The sequence below is a fragment of the Centruroides vittatus genome, unplaced genomic scaffold, assembly GCF_030686945.1.
Source record: "Centruroides vittatus isolate TY-2023 unplaced genomic scaffold, ASM3068694v2 contig_882, whole genome shotgun sequence".
NCBI lineage: Eukaryota > Metazoa > Arthropoda > Arachnida > Scorpiones > Buthidae > Centruroides > Centruroides vittatus.
In genome coordinates this window covers 2,387,715-2,415,549 of record NW_027122574.1, presented here as the reverse complement: position 1 = coordinate 2,415,549, position 27,835 = coordinate 2,387,715, and the positions used below count along the sequence as shown (strand labels likewise).

The 27,835-nt window shown below is 28.5% G+C and overlaps 1 protein-coding gene across 1 annotated transcript in view; it reads right to left on the bottom strand.

Moving 5' to 3' along the window:
• Positions 1-27,487, bottom strand: part of Sec24AB (Protein transport protein Sec24AB) — a 75,590-nt gene extending 48,103 nt beyond the window's left edge. Inside the window, exons 1-4 of the mRNA XM_067280181.1 lie at positions 27,383-27,487; positions 11,967-12,673; positions 6,837-7,072; positions 1,674-1,856 (exon numbers count right to left, since the gene is read on the bottom strand). Coding sequence (XP_067136282.1) covers positions 1,674-1,856; positions 6,837-7,072; positions 11,967-12,669 — 1,122 coding nt within the window. The 5' untranslated portion in view covers positions 12,670-12,673; positions 27,383-27,487. The remainder of the gene's footprint in view (positions 1-1,673; positions 1,857-6,836; positions 7,073-11,966; positions 12,674-27,382) is intronic.
• Positions 27,488-27,835: the final 348 nt, after the last annotated feature.

Below are 27,835 nucleotides of genomic sequence, written 5' to 3'. Positions count from 1 at the left end.
CATGGAAAGACATATTATGACAAAGTTCCTTTTTGAACTCCTCTTTAATTGGTTTGATTAAATAGAACATAAAAAAGTAATTGTAATAAAGAAATAACTCTCAAAGCCACTTAATAAGCCTACATAATACACTATATTTGTATGTGTATATATAATAACTGATTACAATATATACATACATACATAATCAGTTATTTTACACATATACCATAATACAATATAGTGCCATTATTTAGCTATATTGCACTTTAAACCTTCAATATTTTAATTGATTGATTAGAATATTTTATTAACCCACAGTCAAATGTAATAGCAGTGACTTTGTACACCAACTAGTTTTTTATGGGCATTTTTAAGCAAATTTATTTACTTAGGTGTGCTTTTATGATGTCCTTGTGCTACATGCTATCTGTCTAACTATGTAAATTTTTGGTTGAAAAAAATTTTTTCCATTTATCACAGGTCTTCAAAAATCCAATGCGAAAAATTACCATCTTATGTATGCAATCACATACAATTTCTTGTTATTGTCACAATCATATGCAGAAGGCAGTGATTTTCCACTCTGATGTCATTTAGGTACCTTTCTGCATTTAATTTACCTGATGATGAAAAGCATGAATATCAATAAAAGTACTCATACATTTTGTTAAGTTATATATTTTGCTTATTCATTAAAATCTGTAATCTTCATTATACAATGAACATTTGTAAATTGTGATAACACTATAAATTTGTTTTTTAGTAAATTTTATAAAAGTAATTATTTTAGGAATCAAAATACTAAATCTACAAAGTTGCAATTAAGAAAAAGCAAAATAATGACTAATAAAATCAGTCTATTTTGTTCAGTACTTTACTGTTTCAGTAAAATACATTGTTATTAATCAAACCTTGACCAAAAAAAACCCTTTAAAATGCAGCTTTTTATTAACTTTTCAAGCATTTTTGGCCATTTGAATGACTTTCCTCAGGAATAAAAATTGAATGATTTTGATTTCTATAAAAAAAGTTTGTTATGGAATGATTTTGAACGTTTGAATTTTCATTATTTTCTAGATGAATTTTTATTCCTGAGGAAGGTAATTCAAATGGCTGAAAAAATTCAAAAAGTTAATAAAAAGCTGCATTTTATGGGATTTTTGGTTATTATTTAACTGCAGTTTGAGAAGAATACATTGTTATTGTGTAGAAAATACACAATAGAATGTATTTATAAAATAAAAACAGCTTTAAAAACGATTATTAACTGAAAATACAGAAACATCTTAATCCTTTTTTCATTTGAATGTAATTGATTTATATGTACAGGGTATTTCAGTAAAAAACCTCAGAGATTACCTTCTAAAACGTTTTTCTGCATTGCACATTGTACAGGTCAGTTAATGAGATAACTCCTTTTAAGGAAAAAGGTGATTTTATTATCCACATTTTAGTCAAAATTCAAAAACTCTCCAAAATATTTTAATTTTTAAACTGAATATTCTATTTGAAGTAATTTGATGATGATGTACAAACAATAAAAATGGTTGAAAAATAAGGAATTCTGATGGTAAAGGTTTATTTTGGATTGTATTTTTTGTTTATTTTGTCTTTGGGAACAACTTTCTCATTAACATGCGTTTTTAAGTTGGCACACCCAAAGAGAGAAACAATAAATATTTATCACTTACCCAGATTCTAGAAAAACTACTATGCACACTCATTCCTGCCATTTTGGCATGTAAACTTGGATCATATCCTGTTATTCCACCAACAGGTCCTTCTGGCAAATTTGGTCCGGACAAATATGAATGAGGCAGCCTTGTCGAATTTGGAGGAGGAGAACCAAATCCACTTTGTTGATTATAACCAAGCTGAAAAAATTTAAATATCACATACACATAAAATTTATCAATTATTTCAAATATTTAATGGTAATTTCCAAATACATGAAAATACATTTAATACAAATAAACAGTCCTCACTTAATGTCATCGACAGGTCCTTAGAAACTGCAATATTAAGTCAACATATAACTAAACCAATTTTACCGTAAGTTATGAACAAGATATAATTCAGTTATTATTATTCTAATAGGATTATGTTTGCAACAGCCAGCATTTATTTTCCACCTCATAAAATCTATTTTACTGTTTATAAAGTAAGTTCAACAATAATTGTAAATGATTACAAATGCACTTGTATCTTTCCTCAATGACATTACAATGAAACAAAATAAGTGAGCACTTAATATCAAAAAATTCAGCAATGAATTGCATAACTTTCCTGGCAAGAGTTAAAAATTTTGTACAGCACCATCTGTTGAGATTTTATTTTAAAAGTTTTTATATTTTTTATTAATTATTCTAAAATGATAAAAAGCTTAATTTTGAGGATAGAGATTTCATAAAAATATGTAAATGTTAATAATGAATAAAATCTTCATTAAGTCCATCCCCACTCAAACTGCAATACACTCCCCCCTCTATCTCCCCACCCCTCGACCTTTCACCACCAAAATTTAACAGCATCAATCCTCCCTGCAAAATTTCAGAAATTTTTGACAAAAGGCACAGGAATTATTAAGCTTCAAAGTGAGTGAACAAAATAATGCCCCACACACAGACACAGACAAACAAACTAACATACAACACATACAGAAAAAATCCCCAAATTTTTTTGCATTTCTCAATGTTTCAAAGTCCCAAGTCAAAAATGTAAAGTCATGGGGAGTCATTTTTTGACAATTGCCATACTTTTCCTCTGTTATATATAACTGAAGAAATAAAAATGAGGATGAAAAAAGCATGTAAAAAATTTGAATTAACTAAATAGTAATAATGCTTGTTAAGAAATAACACTAATGTTTATTAATATGTTGTGTTTAAAAATATAAAATGAAGGCATTATAATTATGATATAATTTTTTCTTTAAAGATTTTTTTATAATTCTTTCATTTGAGATTTAAAGACATTTCAATTTGTTAATTCTTGGCTTTTATATAACTTAATTTTTTTTTGCTTTTTTTTACATTGTACATTCTGATAACTCTAAAAAATGTAATGCTTATTACTATTTAATTATATGAGGAGTCATTCAAAAACCAGTTAAATCATACTGAACAGTTCATTATTAAACTTTTGATAAATTTAAATTACAAAATTTAATTCGAACTGTATAAAAATATCTCTCTGTGTAAATTTACTTGTAGAATATGTTTATTTTCACAACAAACTATAGATTAATTTGGATATACTTCCTTATTGTTCTCCATCTTATCTTGCTGCAACTGCTTTTTAAAGATGATTTTATAATGTCATTTATAATGTCTCTTTGGGACCCCATGATTGTGCACTATTCATTTAATTAGCTTAATTTCTTCCTTCTTATCATTTATTGTACAGGAATAGAATATTTCTCTGTTAACTATAGCTCTACATGCCAATAAGTTGTAAGCTATTACAGTTACCAATTTCCAGTATATAAAGCAGTCAACAGCTATATCTTTACAAAAGACTGTAGTTTGTAGTTAAAAGGCTTGCAAGACCTTATAAAAGTTTATTTTCCAACATTTTGAAAGCACACACTAATCATTCATTAATTCTTTGCTATATTATGACACTTCCTGCATCAAAATAACTGGTACTGACACCCAAGTTTATTTACTAAATAAACTTGGGTGTCAGTACCAGTTCTTTTAATCTCATCTATAAGTTTTTACAAGTTGGGAGGGAAAAAAAATGGTACCAGTGTATAGTAGTGTGTGTGAACTTTGAATCAGATGATTATATATTTGATTAAACTTTTTGTGCTTTTATCTAAATAAAATGAAAACAAAGTTTTTAAAAATCAAACTTTATATACTACTTATTATGACTACTTATACAAATGTAATATACATTTATACAAGTGTATAATAATTCAAAATATTATTTTACTAGTTTCTTTAAAATTTTATATAAATACTTATATATTATTGGATATAACTAATTGATTTAGATATCTGTATAATTATCTAATTGTAAAAAGATTAAATAAAGATACCAGGATAATGATTATTTGAATTATCAATTCTTTGCATATTTCATGTCCTGTCTCAGTTACACAGTCACAATCAGATAATTAAATTCATTTGAAAATTATTTGAAATTTCAAAATGAGATCACCTATAACAGGATTTAAAAAAAAAAATTAATTACAACAAATAAAAAGTCATAATTCAGTAAAGACATGAAGTCCATAGTGAGTCATATTTTAAACTACCATAACTTTGTGTTGGTAACCTTGATTTGTCTGCCTTGGCTGCTTTAATAGCGGCATCAAGCTTATAGCCTGATAATTTGGCAATTCGTTTGGTTTTAATAATTAGGTTTATGAAGAAAAACTTCATACTTGTTTCTATCCCTGCCCAATTTGCACAACCTGGCATAATGCAGTTATTGAAGCTACTGAGCATGGTTAAAAATTAAGACAGCGTAAGCACAATTATTCCAGATATTACAGGTTCTGACAAGTAAAGAATTTTCAGAGTCCTGCCACAAATAAGCTACATATTGATTATTGGCCATTTGTGACATGCCATAATGAGGAAAAACTTAAAAAAAACTAATAAGTAGGTTTAAAATTAATAAATACAAATGTATTCTGATAGTTTATGAGTTAATTATACTTTCTATTGGCAAAATTTCTGCAACCTTAACATAAAGTAAGTAAAAAGTAAACTTTTAACAAATTTGTGAAATTTCCCGGGTTAAAAAAAAAACATTCGGGATCCCAGGATCCTGTTTGAGAAACCCTAAATCTATGATATTGGTTTATAAATTTTTATGATATAAAGAAGCAAAGAGCAAAATATTCTCTATTTGCTTAGTATTATACATAACCATGTTTGGACTGGCAAAATGGTTTATCCAGCAAGGCTGTGGAACTAAGGGTGCCAGAAATTTGGTAGTGTACTGGTACAATTCAAATTATTATTAAATAAATTTTCAAAAAATGAAGACATTAGTAAAATAAATTGTACCATAACATTTTCTAAACTGTAATTGGATAAACAAAACAAAATTTCAGCATTGAATTGAATGAACTGATCATAAGCAGCACATCTCTCATTGAATGAAGTATTCTCTACAGTGAATAAAAGCTGAATGATTGACTCTGGAATCTATATCATTGGAAAGAAAATAATTTTAATATTGACACTAATTGTTTCTGGAATTATTTTAGAATTTATAATTGTTATTAATCACACAATAAAAAAATTAGTTGTTCATCAGCCATTTTGTATTTTCAACACTTATGGAGTGAAGGATTTTATTATAAAGGAACTCTTTCAGTATTATTTTTACCATTTTTCTTATTTTATGATTCTAGCAACAATGCATGACTAACAGAAATAAAACAAACATTTTACTAATATAAAGAAATATTCACATGAAGAGGCGTTAAAGAACATTTTAAATAAACATTTAAACTAAAATAAACATAACTAAAATAGGCTAAAATAAACAGGCTAAAATAAACATTTTATTTTCCTGCGAACGCTTTTGACATATTTAAAAACATCGATAAAAAATTTCGATCCTAGAGAAGTCTGGCGTATATTCCATTCTGTTGGAAAACAAACATTTTAATCCTTGAATCAGTATCTTCTAAACTGCACACTGGTATGTGTCATGTTTCTTATTGCCACTCTAGAGGCATGGAGTTTAACAGTGGTGTACATTAATTAACTCTTTCTTGACTGGGGTACTGATCTGTCGTAACCCTAATTGTTAAGCAAATAGTCCAGAGTACCAATTCATCGATACCCTATTAAAAATCAATTTTTATAAAAATTTATCGACAACAGATGTCAGCACTTGATGGCAGCGTCTTGTTTATCATCTGTTTCACATATTTTTGTCCAGGTGGTGTTTTGTTGACTTAAAAAATTTTAATTAATGCTTTTTTTTTTTCTTAATTTTTCATTTCCTGATAATTTTTTTTTTAGCATATTCATGCAATAATATTACTATAAGAAGTTCATTCATGCTATAATAAGTTTATTCATGCTATAATATGTCAACGTGTTATAAATATTCAAGTTGTGATCTTCAGTTATGATATTTTATATATTTTTTCATTTTAATCGAAAATATCAGCAAATGTTACATGTATTGCTACTGGTAATCATATGTTTATTACAAAAATATATAATCTTGTTCAATATGAAGTGAATAAAGCATATTAATTCATTATATTAGTTGATAGCAGAATATAGTTTTGATTTCAAACAAATGTTTGATATAATGCACAATAATTTCACAATGAATAAATGTACATGCATAAGTATTATATCAAATTGTACAAAACAATATTCTATGTCTTTTTGGCTCAGTGCCAGCAAAAAACTAGGTAACTAGACAATGTTAATTTTGACAAAAAGTTATAAATCATCAAGTTTAAATGTCAGTTCCGAAATATATAATTTTTTTCCTTATAAATTTTTCTAATAAAATGTATTGAAAAATATCATATTTCAAACTAAAGATATTACTAAATGTACATGATTTTTTTCATATGAATATAATGATAATTTGATTTTTGATGAATTTTTAAAATTATATCGCCCAAGTGACCTTGACTGACCTATATTGCCCTCAGCTGTTTTACAAAACAAACGTAAACAAGGGGGCATAGCAAACGGACAAGAAAGAGTTAAGTTAAGCAAAGATTTTATTTGTTATAGCAATTTTCTGTGGGTTATCTACACAACATTATAGCAATTCAGAATTGAATAGATGCCTTTATAAATGAAATATACCATAATATATATTTCTGTACTATATTAAAAATATCACAAACATAATACCTGTTGACTATGAGGAATATAGTTTGGTCCATAAGAACTTGCATTAGAATCCAAAGTTTCAGAAGACTGGCATGATTGACTAAATGGACTTGTTGACCACTTCTGCTGAGTATCCATTACATTTGGAGGTGTTTGAATTCTTAAGGCTGATGGAGAAATACTTGAAGCTAGACCTGCATTAAATGGACTACTTATAGCCTGAGCATTACCTTGATCATTTGTTGATCCTGATGGACCTAAATAATTGGAAATAATATTCAAGATGTAATATAATTTATTAAACATATCTGTTTAGCAATTAGTTTATTAATTATTACATGCAACATTTTTTTTAATACAATATGAAACACATACATCAAAGTTATTCTAATGATCAAATGATAAGATCTAATTAACTATCAGTCTATAACTAACCTGATAGTTAATTCACCTTATCATGAAATTTGTTTAATTCACCAATATACTGGAACTGTTCACAATTGACATTGACAAGAAAAAAAAAATGCCTTACATACTTATTCCAGCAACATTTAATAGAAATTGCAAATTGTTTTCAGCTGCATTGAGGGGCCTTTCTCAAGTAAAAAACCTGTTCCATCAATCAAACATTTGAAAATTAAGAAAACATTCTAAACCAATTATGATGTGATATGAAATGTGATCTATAATGTAAATTTCAAATCACATCATAACTGGTTTAGAATGTTTCTCCATTTTCAAACACTTGATCAATGGAATGGATTTTAATTTGAGGATGGCCTCTCACGGTAGCTGAAAATGTTTTCAATTTCTATTAAACATTGCTGGAGTAAGTACGTACGATTTTTTTCCCCCCTTGTCATTGTCAATCGTTAAATCTGATCTTTAAAACAAAATTAACATATTAGAAAATTTTCAAGCTAAGTAATTTCTTTAAATATTGAAACACATGAAGTACACGATTTTTTCATAAAGTAAATAATAATTTGCTTCTCATAAGAAACCAAATAAATACACACTTATTCGTTTAAATATATATGTAAGTATGTATGTAAATAAATACATATATGAAAATAAAAATTATAATACAAACAGAAAAATGAAATATTTGTTTTTGATCTCTGTCCATTATTGATCATATTTCAATAATAACCATGTTAGGCAATATCAAATTATTGGCTGATATCAGTAAAACTATCAAATTTAATATTTGATAGTTTTACATAAAATATTATTGTATATACTTAAGTAATAGTTACTCCAATGTAAAAGTCAACCCCCTATTTTTGGCCAAAAAAATCTGGAATTTTTAATATACCCTGTATGTAAAAGTCAATTCTAGTATGTCAATATCTGCTGGAATTTTTTTCATTGAGAACAAACATGAAAATTAAATATAAAAATTCATGTAATTCCAATTTCATATTTTAAAAAAATGTTACAAAAAACAGACTGCTTTTTTCTGCAACTTTTACTATCACACCTGAAATATGGAAGTTGATTAGAATTTAAATCTACTTTTAAAAGTCATACTTTGATTCCCTTGGTATGATAAATTACTACATTGCTTCCTAGCTGAAAGGATACCCTGTGTTATTAAAAAAAACTTCATCTTTACTCAGGGTCGGATTTAACAATCGGAGGCCCATGGGCACAAATAAGGTGGGGCCCCCTGTAATAGTAGGCAAATTTGACAATTTAGAAAATCTATAAACTTGCACGATAGTGTATAAATAATCGTACGCTATTTCAAGTATTTTAAAAATAACGTTATTGTAAACATACATATATCTTATTATGTAAAACTAATTATTTTAATTTAATTGAAAATGCTTATGTAAAATTTTTTTTCTGCAAGTTAACTTTAGAACAAGGAAATTTATATATATGCAATAGTTAAGTATAAAGTTAAAAAAAAAATATGTTTAAACATAGTTTTGTGGGGACCCTGGGCACTGGCTCCAAATGCCCTTATGTAAATCTGGCCCTGTCTTTACTTGTAAAGAAATCACTTAATTATTTTATTTTCATGTAAATAAAAAAATTTTAAAATTTTGCTTTCCTACAGAAAACAGACCCCAATTTAGGGAGCCCCTTTTCTATAAAAGTGCCAAATCGATAATATTACTGTAACTCGCTGTGTTTTTATTATCAGTTGGGCTTCTGCTACTGATTTGGTATTTTGGATTCTAGCTTAAATTTCAGCCCCTCAAAAGTAGTATAAATGTAATAGTTGACCCCATAAATTTGACCTTAAAAAATGGTCTAAAAAATTCAACCTTTACATGAGTATATATGACAAATATTCAATAAAAATGCTGATATTTTTAATATTTTATAACAAGTTTTAAAAAATTTAAATAAAAAAATACATATGAATTTCTAAATTAAAGTGCAGTAGAAGTTCATTAATCTGACAGCTACAGAACCAGAATGATACTGGATTATTGGATGTTTTCTTATTTTTGCAAAATATAAATTATATGCAATCTGAATGTTGCAGACATTGCTGAACATTTTGTACTAGCATACACAACTGTATGCTTCCGATTTATTTACCCACACTAACATTTCTGTGACACTTTTCTGTGTTAAGAATGATTAAAAGATATAAGCATCCCTACAAACCCGACATAATGCAATAACAAACCAACAACTACTGTAAATCATTGGGCTATAATTTGGAATAAATAATTCTAAATTATAAATGAATTTGGCACAAGAGAGAGAGAGGCATTAGGCACCATCTCATATTATAATTAATAATTAAATATTTAATTTAATTTGTAATTTAGAATTATTTATTCCAAATTATAGCCTGATGATTTACAGTTGTTGTTGGTGTGTTATTAATTAAAAGATCCACTAAAACAGGTTATTGTACAAAATCAATGTTCACAATAATTTATGTGCATCTAATATAACATTTATGTTCCAGACATATACTGTATACATAAGATTCACAGATACATATACTGTATACACAGATTTCCATGGTGAGAAACCTGTTTTGAAAATGCTGTCCTCAAATTAACCAGTAGGAAAAAATTGCAGATGTGCACATTGCTAAATAATGTGCATGTCTGATAATGCACATGTTATCTCTAACAAAATAATATTAATTCAGCTTAACATAATGTAGACTACATATAAGGTGCATTTCATAAATGTAGGTTCAAAAGTATTCTTTTTGTACTCAAAATACAGTAGCACATCATGTGTATCAATAATTTACTTTATAAGTTAACAATAGTCTAGAGAGGTTTTAAATTACAATAATAATAAGGAATTCTTATAAGTCATTATTTAAAAAATTTTATTTTTTCACCATTTCATAAATGTAAGTCTAGTCACAATGATAAATGATTATAACATTCTGACAACCACTTAAAAGGGATATGTAGATGATTAAGCACACTTGCAATGTCTTTCTAATTCTGAAATCATCTGAGGTCAAGAATTACTCAGATAATGAGTCAAGCTGACTTATTATTTGTAAACTGAAGTGATGTACCTCTCATAAAATGGACTGCAATCAAACTAGTTTACTACAGGTTGGTAAGTTTATTAGAATATATATATATATCTTCTTATAGAAGACTTTTGTGAAGATTCTCCTATCAGGATACTTGAACATGTTTATATTTATTACCTTGCCAAATATCTAAGAATAATTAATGCTAATGATGCCATGTTATTTAATGATAATTGGAAACTTGCCCAGGATAGTAAGAACTATATTCATTTAGCCAATGACTATTAGCCTATTTGCTAAATGATTAAAGGACAGTGTAACGTTTTAGTGTAACAGAATTATTCCATGCATCCAAAAACTGATCTAACCATTCACCCTCTTATAAACACAAATCCTGCATATAACAGGAATTAAACATAGTTTTAAAGTCAATATACTAGAATCTAACTAGAGGTACAATTAAATGTTTAAGTAAATGTATGAAAAGACTTACTCTAGATCAAACTACAAATAATATAAACTTTCTTTTCTGAAAATATTCTTATAACAAGAATGCACTTTTTATTCTTATAAAGTTAGAGTAATATTACTGTATTATATACACACATAATTTTGTTTTATCCATTGCTTGATCTATTGTATATATACATAGATACATATAGCATCATAAAAATATTTCCTGAATTATTTCATTAAATACATCTATTTCTGTTTTTATACACTAGGAATTTTCCTAAAAAAAAAATCCACATAAAAAATAAATTGTCCATAATGGAAAATAGAAAATTAGTTCCAGACCATAAAAATCAATGAAAATAATAGGCTAAACCAATTAATGTAATAAGATAAGTTTAAAAAGTTATTTCAATTTTAGTTAATAAATAGAGGAGACAATTGTAACTTATCAAAAAATTTAATAAATTTATATTTGTACAAATTTTATTTTAATTTATTTTTTATTTGACTTTTTCAATTGAATATCAAAATACCTTAGCTTTTAAACATCAAATGACACAGAAAAACTATTGTGTATTGAAAGAGATCAAAAGAAAATCATACAAATTGTCAAACTTCAATTCATCAAATTGTCAAATTAAATTTTTTTCTGAATGCTTTAATTGCAAGGTAAAGTCAGAATAAAAGACAGATTACTGCTACACACATTCAAGTAAGTCATAAAAAACAGCCAAATCTTAAATTCACTTGAGCATATATTGCAGGCTTAAGTGCAAATTCTAAGAACTTTTATTTAGAAAAATTAGAAGAGCAATTTCCTAGAAAAGGAAATATAAATATTTTTTCTTACGATTAAATTCAAATGGAAATTTTGAAAAAGGCAAAATATATTGAAAAGTGTTAGATCAAAACATATGTAAAAATAAAGCCATGTAAAAACAATTATGTTTACTCAAAAATTTGAATAAATTATATTTGTTCATTATATTTATTACCACTTTTAATTCATAATCTAAAAAAACAAATGCAACTAGGCACCATAATGAATTTTTTAGTAAAAGGCTATTCATTTTTAATGTACCAAAAATGGTCCCAGATCAGTCAAAAAGATTAATTTTAATAAATTTAAATTTTTTTCTAAAACAAATAGCATTTTAATTCAGAATCTAAATTATATCAATGTCTGTTTAAATCATAAAAATTTAATTCAAAATTATTACCTGTAAAAGGCACTGTTTTAAGAGGCACTGCTTCATTATTTCCAGGCAAACGAAACAGAGGTGTTTGTTTTCCATTTAACATAGGTTCCTTTTGATTTAGTTGTGAAGTGAGCACTGATTGTTGCTGCTGTTGTTGTTGAAATTCAGGTGGGTGATAAAATTTTACTTGGTTAAATGAAGACTGCATGGAAACATTTGGAGAACACCTAGAAGTATCTTGTGGAAGAAAAGTTGAAGAATTTGGACCATTTGCATAAGCTAAATTTTGTAGTGGAACAGTTGGTGGTAAATTCTGATGTAATAAGCTGGTATTTTGAAGTAAAGTTTTTGGATTATTCTGAGATGGTCCATTTTGAAAATACGAATGTGATGTATTGCTAATCTGAGACGATCTTGAATTCTGCAAATCTACAGCATTACTATTTGACTGTGTAGATCCATAAGTGTTAGATGAAGCTGAAAGATTTGAAGAAACAGAGAATGGAATATTTGTAGGTTTTTCATAACTAGAATAGCATTCACGGTTATCAAATATCTGTGTGCGATGACCGCCATAACACTGATTACTTAGATCAGATGATGATTTTGCATTTGACATACCACAAGTAACTGCTACATTTAACGGATTAGTTACAGAAGGATCAAAACAATGAACTTTATCACTTGAATTGATGACATCAGGATTTTGCCTTAAAGTTGACATATTCCTATAAAAGAAATTAGCACAATTAAATTTTCTTTACATAAAAACTTATTTCAGCAATTTATAGCAGCTTAACTAAAACAATTTACCAAGCAATACATACAAAGTTAGACAAAACATAAAAGGGATATTTATATCGCTAAGAAATTTTGAAGTAATTTTAAATTTAATATTTAAAACTTCATAAATAATATCTTAACACGTCAAACAGACTTTTTTGAAAGTTAAGTATTGTAATACTAAAAAATTTCACTTTTAGAATATGTTTCCTTCTTAAAAATTGATTACTGTTATGAATATTGTTGTTCATGTTGTATCAAATTTTACATGTTCCAAGATCATGATTTAGTTCTAAAGATGAAATTGAAAGGCTCTTAAGATATGAAATATTCATTAACATTTTATATCTTTAATTAAGACTGCATAAATTGTATGTTAAGAATAAAAATCTGAGGCAAGCAAATGAAATTTGTAATTCTAAATAGTTTAAACTCACTATAAAAATTATAAAGTGTATATATATATATATATATACACACTTTATAATTTATATGTTATAAACAAAGTGATTAATACGGCATTATAAATAATGACCAACAAAATTGGGCATTGTAATAAATTTCAATACTTTATCAAACTGACCAGTCATTATGAATACTGCTATCACCTAGTCGGGCAAAGTGATAATAATAAGTTGAGGAGTGATCATACGACATACGCTAGCCAATTGGCACTCAGCTGCGTGTGCGTATTGCGTTTAGTACCGAATTTGGTGGCAGTCGCGATTGTTTGTGCTCTCGACAGATTCCTCCCGGAGGGGATCCGCCGGCAAAATGCCGATTGTGTAATGTCACTAGTTATTTATTCACGGTAGTTCTTGAACACACGTATCAATAACTAGTATGTATGAATATCTAGTAACGTTAAACGATCGGCGGCCTGCCGGTGGCTCCCCTCCGGGAGAAATCTGTCGAGAGTGGAAACAGTCGGGACCACTGCCAAGATGGTGCACATAGGTAAAATTTTGCCATTTAATTAATATAGTTAATAGTACTTAGTTTTAAAAGATTACATGTTCTTTTTAAAATACTTTGAAATAATTCACAAAAAATAAATATTTCTAAATGAAGTGAGTGAAGGTTTTTTAAATCAAATTTTAAATTTGGTACTAAACACAATACGCACACCCAACTGAGTGCCAATTAGCTAGCGTATGTCAGATGATCACTCCTCAACTTATTACCATCACTTTGCCTGACTAGGTGATAGCAGTATTCATAATGATTGGTCAATTTGATAAACTAATCAATATTTATTACACTGACCGCCCTTTTTGATCATTATTCATAATGCCCGGTCATTATGAATAATGCCTGATTAATCACTTCGTCCATAACATATATATTAAAATTAATAAATATAGTTACCATTAAACAGCTGACCATTGAACAAGAAAAATTTTACTTTTCCACAAAGCCATCTCTACATTTATGCAATTTATATGCAAAAGGTTTTCTGTTTTGAAAACTTTAGTTCTCAAGAGAGAAATTTATGCATATTCTATTAAGTTTAAGTACGTAAATTAAAATTGTTTCTATTTTTATTATTACTTTTGATATGTATTAATCACCACCTCAAGCAAAATCAATTTATATCCAATAAGAATCCAATCCAATCCAAAAGTATGAAGGGTATTTTTTAAATAAGGTCCGTTTTTTTGATAAGAAGAAAAATACTGTAAATATCATTAAAATATATTTTTTTTTCCATATTCTACATACTTTTATCTACTTTTCTAAATAATTTCCATTTTTGTTCAAACATTTGTCATACTGCTCAAAAATTTTTAAAATTCCGACTTCAAAGATATTGCCGCCTGCCGCCGGAAGACATTAGGCCACGCCACTTGTCTTGTATGGCACAGCGGAGTTTGCTCAAGGTCACATAATAAGCATCAGAATTGATTGTTGTGTCTCTTGGAATACAAGAGACACAACAATCAATTCTTTGTTAGTGGAATAAAATCCACTAACAAAGTCCTTTTCTGGTCCCAAAAGACAGTTACCATGATCTTTCGTGCTGAAATCGAATAACAGATCGTATCTTACAGTCGGCGGGCAACTTAATTTTCGTAAACATTATAAACTTTTACAGCTCAGCACACAGACAGCTGATATGGCTGAAAATGGCATCTAAACACTGCGCAAAGCATGCTGAAAGCAGATGCTCATGCACACTGCTGCAATTGAGTGTCATTCTCATTCACAAACGGACCTTATTTAAAAAATAGCCCTCGTATATCCAATAAGAAATAATGTAATGCAATACAAGAATATCGCATCTAGTGTGCTTTATAATGTGCATCTGATAATTCAATTAATGTAGGAAGATTCAATATAAATCAGTCATTGCCAGCCTTAGAGTATTACAACTAGAGCAGAAACTATAAGAGAATTATAACTACAATTTTAAAAATGAATTTTAACAATAAATGGCATTAATATTAGTTTAAAATTTATATTTACACAAAAGTATTTATTATGTGATTAAAAACTTGAACGAAAAAACTGTTCTACTGCTGGCAGTAAGGTTGACAATTTAGATTCAGAAGAATTAGAAAAATGGCTAGTGGCACTCAGTCCACTTCCTCTCCCCTCACCTTTCAAGTGCTGCACAATTTTTTTTATTGGGGAATATTTTTAAAAGGTCTGTTTCAGGTATAATTTTAAAATGACAAATAAAAACAAATGCAATGTTTATGCAAAAGTGCATTAGAAACATAATTTGGCATTACAAGATTACTTAGAAATCTTAATGCTGAAAAAAAACGGAAAGCAAGTCCAAACATTATTGGATAGCCAGTCTCTTAATAAAAACATTTAAAAATTTATTTGCAAAGTAGTAAAGTGATAAAAATTTAGGTTTAATATCATCTTTTTATTTCATTCTCTTATTTTTTTTATGGATCTTATGATGTATTACTAAATCAGTTCTAATTATCCTTTAAGAGAGAAAATCCCTTTTCAAACAAATCATTTTTCCCTATTAAATACATTCCCCAATTAATGCAGTAGTTTTCTGGAATGCATTAGCTACACTAATCAGGATATTCCTGTGCTTTCTTTTAGAAGAAATATCTTTGTTCCTATATTTACTTAAACTATATATGTTTGGCTTGTTTAATCTTGTAAGTGCTATTGTGAAGTATTGTATTGAAGTATGTATTATATTGAGTATATGAGTAAGTCTATACGACATTCCTACTTCTCATTCTTGCTATTTTTATAATTTTACTTTAGATTTTATATTTTCTTTTTAACTTTGTACAGTGGATACTTGATATAGTGAACTCTTAAAGACTAAGCTATCTCATTAACCAATCAAGAGTTTCCTACATACATAAAAAATAGCAAGAACCAACAAAATTGTTCACTATAGTGTATCAGGTTATATCAAAAATCCACTTACGCTTAGATAAAAAAACATTTATACATGTGCTTAGGAAACTTATTCAGTGAAATCTTTATCTTTTTCAGATGGACTGCTATGAAATATACTCAGAATTATTCTTAACAATAGAGAAAAAATTTTGGTAGCTAAGATTCTGTTTGCTGTTTAAATGGGATTTATTTAACAGATGGCAGTTTAAAAAGTCAATTTCCAAGCATTACCCACTTCTTTCTATTAGCTAATTCTTGCAAAACTCTTAGATTGTGACAATATTAACATTTAGGGTAATGTCAGATGAACATGATTTCACATCCATGGTTTTTGATTGATGTCATGGGATTGCATAAAACCTATGGGAGCAGTCAAATAGATGCAAATGCAAAAAAAAATCACATTGTGTGCTGCTGGATCATCCATGATAATCTCATGATGTTGTGTGACTGTTGAATGCTGGGATATACATTCAAAGCTTATGGTCATAAGACGAGCATAAAAATAATGGACGTGTTAACGTTGTTTCCAGGAAGTGCTGGGTCGATGTCATTCCTGCCAAAGGGTGTACGGCACCCATGTATTCTAAAAAATGGACATGGATATTAGTAAAATGATCATACAAATTAGTGAGGAGCCAGAATTGAGAAAAACTTTATTTAAACTTTATAAAAACAGAAATATGAAAAAGGAAGGCTAGTTACGATCAAAAGGATGTACCCAATATTGACTATGTCCTTTTTTTTTCTTTTAAATACTTCTGTAAGTAAAAAAACAGCACATCACAATCTATGAGATCCACATTGACATATACACATGTCTGAAATGAAACTGATTACCAATGCACTCCAAGAAAAATAGCAATTGTCAGCTGCCTTTCTGTCTGTGAATGGAAAAAACAGCATCTGTGTATTTTCATGCTCATCAGACATTTGCCTTAATGTCATTAATATTTGTGTCACATGTAAATATATCTCATAACTGAACATGCATAACATTATGGCATTTCAGTGAAATTATTTTCACTATCTTACCATGTTACTTTATTTTAAACTAACTTAGTTATTTCATGCTCTATCATTTTTTGTATATTGGCAAATCAATTATTTTCATTAAATTTACTGTTAAGTTATTACTAGGAAGCCTGATAGTTCAATTAATGTTAACTCTCTCAAAATTAAAATTTAAAATTTCTTTTTAAAAACAGGCAAATTTATAAAACAAAAATTAATGAAATTACTAAAAAAATAATAAGATAATCAAATTTAAATTCATTTTTGTGTGAAACAACACTAAAACAATTTCTACAGTTATATAGCAAAAGAAAAAAAGTTGCACTTAATTAAAAAATTATAATTAAGGATTCAAAAAAATGCAGGAAAAATTAAATAAATAATAATTAATAATTATTAAAAATAATTATAAAAACTAAATACTAAATAAATTAAACCTAAAAATTAATTAAAACCAAAAATAACAATTTAATTTAAACTCTGGCATTTACACCAAATTAAAAATAAAATCAATTGAAAATTAAAACATTTTAAAATTGTTTAAAGTACCATTTAAAAGTTGTTTTGAAATTTTCAAATTTAAATTTACAGTATTTGTGTGGGGCTATGATGGAACATTTTGCTTTTAATGTGTGTATACACACAATATAAATATACACAGGGGGGTGCAAAAGTAGGTATACAGTTGGAAAAAATATACAGGGAGAAAATAGGAAGAAAAAACATTTATTTTTATGTACAAATTAAATCACAAATAAGATATACAAACTAATAAAAGATGATAAAAATAATAATAATGAACACCAAACATTTGTATTTCTCAGTTTCTCAACTGTATACCTACTGAATCTGTATAAAGCGATACCTCGGTTTTCGTCGATAATCCGTTCGAAAACAATTGGCAAAATCCGACACCAACGAAAACTGAAGCAATTATTTCCATACGAATCAATGTAAATTCAATTAATTCATTTTAGACACTCCAAAATAAAGACCAAAAACACATTTTATAGAGAATAAATATAGTGTTTAATACTAAAAACAATAAAAAATTAATATAAAATGAATATAAGAGACTAATATAAAGAATAAATGAACATTTAACATGGCATACTTATATCCCCATAGTGTTTAAAAAAGTAAAACTATTAAAACCATGTAATATAACTCTAGCTCCAGTCTTTAATAATACAAAGCTGTTCAAAAAATAACTGAACTTTTTAAATTGGGCATAAACAGTGTGTCCTAGTGTCGTGAAGTTGATAACAGTATGTAGGGCTGCTGGCTCTGGAAACTTTCTTTGGTTTCATGATGGAACTAAAAGGTAAAGAAAGCAATGAAATTGTTTAGCTAGATGCATGGGATAATGCTCACACAATGAGAAACAATGCCACACCAAGCAAGAAAATGCATGGGTCGCCCTTTGTTTTCACAAAATTAGCAGCAAGATCCTGTGGGCACCCCAACAAAATCTGAGAAATTTTTCACAGAAAAAAAAAAAAATCGACAAAAACCAAAACTGACTATAATCAAAGTCAACAAAAGCCACAGTATTACTATACCTATATACAACCAAATGTTCTTATTCAAAAATCAAACTTAAGGAATAGTTGCTACAGTAGCAAACAAACAGACTTGGAGTTGAAAAAACAGTTGACTCAAAAGTGGTCTTTTTGTGACTCATATCCCTATACAAATTCCTCTGTGGATGCATGCAAAGAGTCCACAGAGGAAGTTAACAAGTGGTCCTTTGGGGAAAGAATTGTAGACCCCACCTGCAACCTGATATGACCTACTCACATGCTGCTTCTTTGTAGTGTTGGTTTCAGTTTCGGTGGGGATGGAACATTTTGTCGTTAATCCGAAAACAGTAGAGAGACACACAGACAAAACACATTGTAGTGGTCAAAGTATCTTGGTTTAATCAAGGTATTTTGTACAAGTAAGTCTTTACACAACTGTGGGGCGAAAGTTGGTACGTGTCAACAGATTGCAGTCAGAACAAAGAATAAGTTAAAGACAGAGAAGCATAAAATATTTTATGGTTATTGAGCAGGTCCCTCTAATAGGGCAAATTGATTGGCATCGAGAGTACTGGCACATTTTGCTTTTAATATAGGCTATATACAGATTAATAAGTAATCAGTTCTATGATTAACTCTTAATTACTTTAAAATTCCAGTAATTTTAGGGGTTATCAGGTTATCACACTAAGAGACTTGAGACCATTATTTAGCAGTTCTATGATACTAAAAATATTGCACAATGTTTTCTATTAAATGAAATAAAATTATTACAAAAGTTGCTTCTAGTCCTTGGTATAATGACTAACTAAATTATCAACAACTGTGAGGCAGGGCTTATCACACCAATATTGGTGTGATAAGCCCTCACTATTATCTGCATCACAGTTGTTGTTAATTTAATTATTATAATATGTTTTTATTACTTCATAGAAGTAATAGAAAACATATGTGAAAGTAATAGAAAACATATTGTTCAAACTTGGATCTTAATTATCAAGTTTTTCTGATCTGAGTGCTTAATGTCAAGTTACTCAAGTAGCAATATCAAGCTGTTAAAAATGTCATATAGTACAATTTCATTCAGTCAAACCACTAAATGACTTTGCATTTTCATTCAATACACAAATGACTTAGTTATGTAACAACAAAGTGCTGCTAAACAGACTAAACATCTTGATCACAAACTTGGTATAAACAAAATAAGTTAAATTTAGCACAAAGAATCATTCACTTTTGGTTGTGCTATACATTAACTTTATTTTACCAATGTTATACATTAAATGTCTACTTTAAAGTCAATAGAAAATTTATTACAGCATGTATGACAAGTGTAAAAGAGAAGGAATGCCTGCAAAAATATAAATGCATAGTTGTAAACATGCATTACAACTATGTATAAATGCATAGTTGTACTAAAACAGAAAAGTAAGCATAGATCTAGTAGGACTGAGATAAAACTAGAATTTATGATTTAATAATCCCTGGAACAAAATTCCCAGAAAATTTCAAAGTTTTTCTTATCTTAGAAAAAACTTCTTTGTTTCAGATGATTTTCTAAATTTAAATTTACTAAACTTTATTAAGATTTTTAATTTCAGTAAAATGACTATCATATCAGTATTTCTCAACTTTTCCGTTAGTGACATCATCTTAACCTGTTCGCCATAACAAAAAAAAAAGAAGTGGGCTTTCTCCATAAAATATAATGATTTCCTACATAGTAAATTTTTGACATTAACATCTTATTCAACAGTAAACAACAAAATACAGAATATAAAAATTTTTTGTTTATTAACCTTACAGACTCATGTCAGATCTCTAAAGCAGTGTTTTGCAACCTTTTTCTACTTGCAGCACATTCATGACTTGACATGTCTCAACAGGGCACACCAAAATGTTATTTTCCTCAAAAACATATGATATGATACTATTAATAGAATTACATAATGCCACTAACCTATTATTATTATTAAACAGACACCAACAACTGTGAGAAAATTTATTTTACATTTAATTTAAAATACATAAAAATGCATGATTTGTAATAAAGAATAAATAATCGTCATCTTATTTCATAAGTGCTGCAACACTTATGAAATAACACTTGAAATACAAGCATAAACACAGCATCTGTGATAAAAATATATAAATAAAACTTGAAATTAATAGAATATGTAAAAGTTCACATCACACCTTTCACCTGTGAAGGCACACTGGTTGCAGAACACTGCTCTATAGACCCAATTCATTTAATTAAAAAATTTTTATTTTGTATTTGTCTGAGGAGACATACTTTTGGTAATGTTCTATTGGGAGATGAGTTATTGTTCAGTGCCATTATCATCTGAGTACTAGAAACCAGTACTAGTCCTTACAATACCCTGTCATTATGTAATACATAACTAAAAAACTTTTATTAGATGAATTAGGTATAAGATTTAGTTAGTTATCATCAGTAATAATTCAAAATACTTTTAATAAATAACTTACATTTTATGTATGTTTATCATCTTTGTTTTTGTTTTTTACAATCTGATCTCACATTTTCTTACATTACTATTTTCAAAAATTTTAATTCACATTTACTTTTACTCAATTTGAAAAAATCATACTGTAATTAAGAAAAATATTATCTTCTTTGAAATGAAATAATTTATTGATTTTATATCCCAAACCAATTCTAAACAAATGCAATTTTGGGGTCATATATGACCTGATGCGAGTTCAAGCGGAAAATAATTCACGAGTCCTGAAGGGTTAATGTTTTAAGTTGATTGGTTTTCCTCACATTTGCAATCATAAAAATTCAATTTTTTTTTATTCCACATGGCACAGTCATGTTTACAGACATGCTAGATGGAAGCATAATTCTTTATACAAAGCAGAATGGAAAATTTTAGTCATAAGTGACAATTTCAGGCAAGAGATGTCAGCTGCATGCATTTCATGTAAGTTGGAGCTTTAGTGTATCTTATTAATTCTGAAGTTTCATTATTAAAACTTCTTTTTGCAGTTAACAAAATATGTCCACGTGATTTGCATAATTTAATTTTTTTCTTTCAAAAGAACGCAATCTGATGATGTTAAAATATTTTTCCTTCCTTTGCACAATGTTTGAGATGTTCAAATAAATTAGCCAGAAAAGCTAATTTTGGAGCACAAAAACATTAGTTTAGTAAAAGTTTTATACTGTATATCTAAAAAGGTTGTATTATCCATTCAAAGTTTCAGGATAGGAACACTGGGGTTCATTGCTTTTAGGAAAATGTACACCAATTGTTTAATGTATTAACACTTTTATATAACCTAATTTTATACTTCTTGTAAATCTGCAATTGCCACATGATGAGAGAAAAATATTTTTAGAATGATGAAATATAGCAATATAATTATTTGTATTATATATGATGAGTATCATTTTTTCCTGAAGCTGCAACTGGTTCAATGTAAACATTTTGTTTGTATTTGATGGTGAGTAATAAAATTTTTGTTGAATAATTCAAAACTGTCTTATTTTCTTTAATTACATCATTATCACTATTAGGTGCACATACAGACACTTGGCAATTTTATCATCAACTTTTATTTGGGAATTTCTTATTTGCCAAAATGCATTTTGTGACCTCTTTGAACAGATAAAAAAGGACCTTAATAAAATAAATATAAAACTTGTTCCAACTTATAAAAAATTGCAAAAAAGAATACAGAACACTAAGCCTGACATAAGTAACAAAACAAATACAACACAATGAACATAATATATGCAATACCTGCACATGTGAATATCCAAAAAATTATACAGTGAAACAAAAAGGAAAGTCAAATCATGATTGAAAGAACACATTGCCAACTTAAAATACAACAGAATTACAGGTACTCCTCACTTTACGACCAAGTTCCGTTCCGACGACTACGTCGTTAAGCGAACTGGTCGATAAGTGAGGAGCTTGCACTGAGAATATAAGATCGTTGTAAAATTATACAAATAATGCAACAAACTTCAATTTTATCCATAAAAAGACTATTATAGTATGCTATTAGCCTATTATAGTACATGCAAACCTATTATAGTACGCTTAGTGTGCATGTCACCATTCGCCACTGATCGACACTCAAGCCGAGAAAGGCCAAATTGCAAGTCGAAACTCGACTGGTCGTAAGTGCGAGTGGTCGTTAAGCAGATAGGTCATAAAGTGAGGAGTACCTGTAATTCAGCTTTCTATGAACATTGTACAAAGCATAATTGTAATATAGATAGAAATGGTGTTAAAATTTTACATAGAAAAAGCAATTGGTATAAGAGGAAATTTAAAGAAAGCTATGAAATAATTAAAACCCAGAAAAATAATATTAACAATAATGTAAGTACAAAAATTCATAATAAAGGTTAAAATTATTAAAATAATAAAATAAAAATTAATAATTCACAAAGGCTAATATGCAAATATAGTTAAGAGGTTCTCATCCTTATGCAAATGAGATTAAATAGCGCTTTGTCATACTGACGTCTAGAGTGTACTCGATGAGACGTTCAATGTAAGGATGAAAACTTTCAATTAAATAATGTTAATTGTAAATAAAACTGTAAAAGTATTCTTATAATGTGATATTTTAACAGTGAATATATAATTGTTACAGAATGTATACCAGTGACCATAACCTACAAGATAACAAAAAAAAACGGTACATTATACTTGTTATAATGAACTTATTTCAGATAACTAAATTAATTTTTAAGAAATGTTTGGCATAAGGATAGGGATTTGGGAAACCTTTAAATGTGTTAATTATAAATATATTCTAAAATGTATTTTACAACGAATAGGTAATTTATGATGAGAAGTACCTTTGAGATGTCTGGCATATGGATACAATATGGTTTATTTACAAAAACATTTAAATGTAAGGATAGTTTTAATTGTAAAAATTCTTTTATAAGATATTTTTAAATGTAAAGGTGTTTTAATAATGAAATGTATTCAACAGTGAATTAAAAGTATGATGTATTTTCAATTGTCACACTACAAGATATCCCGAGATGTAATGGTATGTTATAATTCCCATAATATAAAACTATACAATATAAAAAACTTATATTTATTATGTAGCCGACCGAAGAGGGGCTAAGGCCCAAAACGCGTCTCGGAAAGTAAGAAATTCCCAAATAAAACTTGTTGATAAAATTGCCAAGGGTCTGTATATGCACCTAGTAGTGATAATGAATGTAAAATTTTTGTCGTTATTTTTTGTTTTTATTTAATTTATGCTTAAATTTTTACTTTGTTTGTATCAATTTAAAATTACATTTGTTATAAAAGTTTTTATTTTTAATCAAAACTTGAATTTTAATATATTTGTGTACTTTATTAAAAACATTAAAAAATTGAAATAACTAAGCTGTCAAGTTCAATTACCAGAACACGACTGTTCAATTAAGACTGTTTTGTCTTTCTTTGCAGAGATGACCTTTTATTAGAGGATACACCTTTGCAAAATTATGTAAAACAGTTGAAACATTCACTGGTAAAAGCCATCTGCAATTTTAACTGAAATTAACTGTATTAAAATTACAAAATTTTTAAAAACATAATAAATGTATTCCAATGTTAATCCGTCTCTGTAATCCAAACAAACACTTTGGTAGATTTATCTCACAGCAATTTCTGGTTAGCAAAATTATTTTTTATTTACAATTGAACTACATATTCATATGCATACCAACCCAAAATGCATATGTAGTTCAATTGAAAATAAAAAATGATTTTGCTAACCAGAAATTGCTGTGAGATACATCTACCAAAGTGTTTGTTTGGATTACAGAGACAGATTAACATTGGAATCTACCATACAGCAAGCCGATTATATATATATAATAAATGTAATTAAAAACTAATTTTTATAAAGCTTTTTTTCAAGTTTTTAAATTCTTTAAATAAAAAAACAAACAGGATTTCTGAAGTCCAAGGAACAAATTAAAATTTCTGAGATTCAGAAATCTAGAAAATACTTTCAAAACAATTTAGTAGTACTGTGTATTGAATAGCGTAACAAATAATAAAGATTGTCAAGTTAAGAAGTCAAGCCACTTGTATTATTTAATCCTAATTTGTCCAGAATTCAATTCACCAAAAGTAGGAAGTCATGTATCATTCATGGGCCACTAAAAACATTTAAGTCACTTTATTCATTTTTTGTGTATATAGTACTTCAATTTAGTTTATACACTTGTTACAAAATTTGTATGCATGAATTCACATATAACTTAGAGAAAACATTGACTTCAATTCTACTGAACTGTTCAGAAACTCATAATATTTAAAAATTCAAAATACAGTGACTTGTTTATGTTCCAGAAAGTCTCACTCAATTTAAATTCAAACAAATAGTCACGAAAATATGCAATAAGCCTAAGAGAAGAACTGCATCCTAGCTATGTAATCCCTATTGAAAAATAACTAATATGAGTACAAAAGTAAAAAAACAAACATTTCCAATAGATGAACAATTGACAGACTTCTACAAAGCAAAATGAAAAAATGAAAAGTTAAAAAAAAAGGGGGGGGGAAGTTATCATTCTGCCTTCTTCTGATACTTTTTTAAAGATACTTTGCATTATTTTATAATCACATAATTTAAACATGCATAAATAAAGAACTGACTATATTAATCTAGTCTTCTAAATCTTTCTTTTCAACACAATACTTTTGTGTCTTTTTCAAACTCTAAACTGTCAGTAATTTTACATTGTCAGCTACAGCATCTAACTCTCTCTACTTTTCTGGAAAATTTAGTAGTTATTTTCTATAGTTCTTATTTGAAAACCTAAGGAGCAATAATAATTATTTTAATCTAAATAATTAACAAGTGCAATAATTTCACTTAGGTCACCACTATATCACTGGTCTGACAACTACTTGTATAAAAATAATTTCTTTTTTATATAAAAGTATTGGGACAGAAAAAATTAACATGACCTACCAACACAGATAACATGCTCTCAAAACAAATTTTATTAAGTTTAAATTATTCCTGAATAATATCTTAAAAAATCATAAAGATAGAAAAATAAATCTACATTAAATAAATGTTTGATTATGAGAAATTAGTTTTAAACTGAACAATAATTTTAAATTGAAAATGTAGGATTTCTAAATGCAGATAATGGAAAAAAATGTAATAAACTGTACTTGTTTGCTTAGAACTAAACAACTCCATTAGTCAAATACTGTAAATATTAAGGATACTAAAAGTTATTATGTAACAAAAAAATGCATGAGTAATCAATAACACAGGTTACTATTCTCTCTTGATGACAATACTTCCAATTCATATTGTATTCAGGTCTTTTGGTTTTATATTTACAAAATGCTGAAAAGGAGCCAAAAGCATTAGATTAATATTTTCACATCTTCAGATCACAACAAAAGTAAACCAACATCGAACTTTTTAAATGTAAAAGCTTATATTCTTAAATGAAACAGTGTGCTTTGAATAGATTAAATTCTAATTCTAAACATCCTTGATGTTTTTATTTTTAAACATCCACTGTTATTTTATTTATTTTTTTATTGAAGAACTATTTATCCCTAAAACTAATCTAAAAATAATTTCTTGCTTCTTGAAATTTTTTCAGATTTTTTTGTATGTAAATATAAGCTTAATTAATGGAGTCAATGGACTTACTAACAGCAACTTATCTCAAACAAATTTTTTAGTCTTTTTCTAGACTCAAATTGAATGCACAATACCCTTAAAAATCAGACTTCCCAAAACAACAATACAATTATGTTTTTTTAGAAGAATTCTCATTTTCACCTAGTAGTAGTTTTCAAAAGTGCCCGCTCTCTCTCATTTTAATCGAATGCAAATATTTATAAAAAAGACGCACGACCGCCACTTCGTCACGACCGGAGTTCCACGGCCACATTCAATTCAGGCACCCTCGATCCGACCACGACGGGCGAGCGGGATCGGATCCAAGAACGGCCACCGCCGACGAGACGAAAACCGCATTCTCGGAGGAATGCCGAAGCCGACCGCTTCCGGTCGGGGCGAGCGCGAGACTCTCCTCCAAAAAACATCCGAGAACTCCATCGTTTCAAAAACTACCGCCACGTCGATCTCGCAGACCACCGCACAAATTCCAAGACCAAATTCGGCCGAAAAGACATCGATTCCCGGTCTTTCACGTAATCGGTCATTCAAGTTATCGACAACAAAAGACCCAGATGGATTAGAAGACACGAACTAAGTGATTACACAACACGGTAACAAACGAACACTATAGGAAAGCCTTAAAGTAAATTGATTTAGGGAGTTCCATTTAACACTTATAAACAGAACGTAATATGCAATTATTTCTGTACGAGCTCATTAAGCTCAGAAGGTCGAGACAGTACTTAGTTCGTAGCATAAACTATTAAATGGACGGAGATAAAGGAGGAAATTTGTACATTAACTCTGCGGGAGACGAAAACGAGCGAAAAGGACAGCAGTAGTTGGTAATTAGAACGTGGATCTATCGAAAATCGAATGGACGAATGACCAAAGAGCATATTTCGGGGGAAGGTGGGTCAAAGGCTAACCTAATGCCAAACATTTAAATGCCACACGTTAAGCCTAACTTGGCTTAACGTGTGGCTTAATCGGTACGTAAACAGGCAAAGAAATTTGTGGCGACGCGTGGACGGTTACGTTTTAAGTTAATAATCAAGTTAAAACAAAATCTTATACCGAATCGTCGGTCCGACGCAATATTCGCAGTCTTCTAGTTAGAAGAACGGTTCCTCCGAAACGACACGCAAGGCGAAGGAGCATGCGCCATCTATAAATTACGTGGCTTTTAACTCGAGACGCCAGGCGGAGCCACAATAATACACTTTCGTTCTTTACCGGGATAAAGATTATGGATAAAGGTATCGAGATCGGATCTGATCGGTCTTGTACAGTACAGTAATTAACAAATATATTACGGCGATTTAAAATTTATTATCGTATACAAATATATGGTAATAATGTTACGTAATACAATTTCTAATAAATACATAATGTATATTATTTACACATAGATGCGTTCGTTTACAGGTACTGTACTTTACATTCACAATTACAACAAAGCCTGTAATATCACGGAAATCAGTTCGCCTTTCTGTAATGGTAAAAAAATTACTATTACTTAAAGCTGAT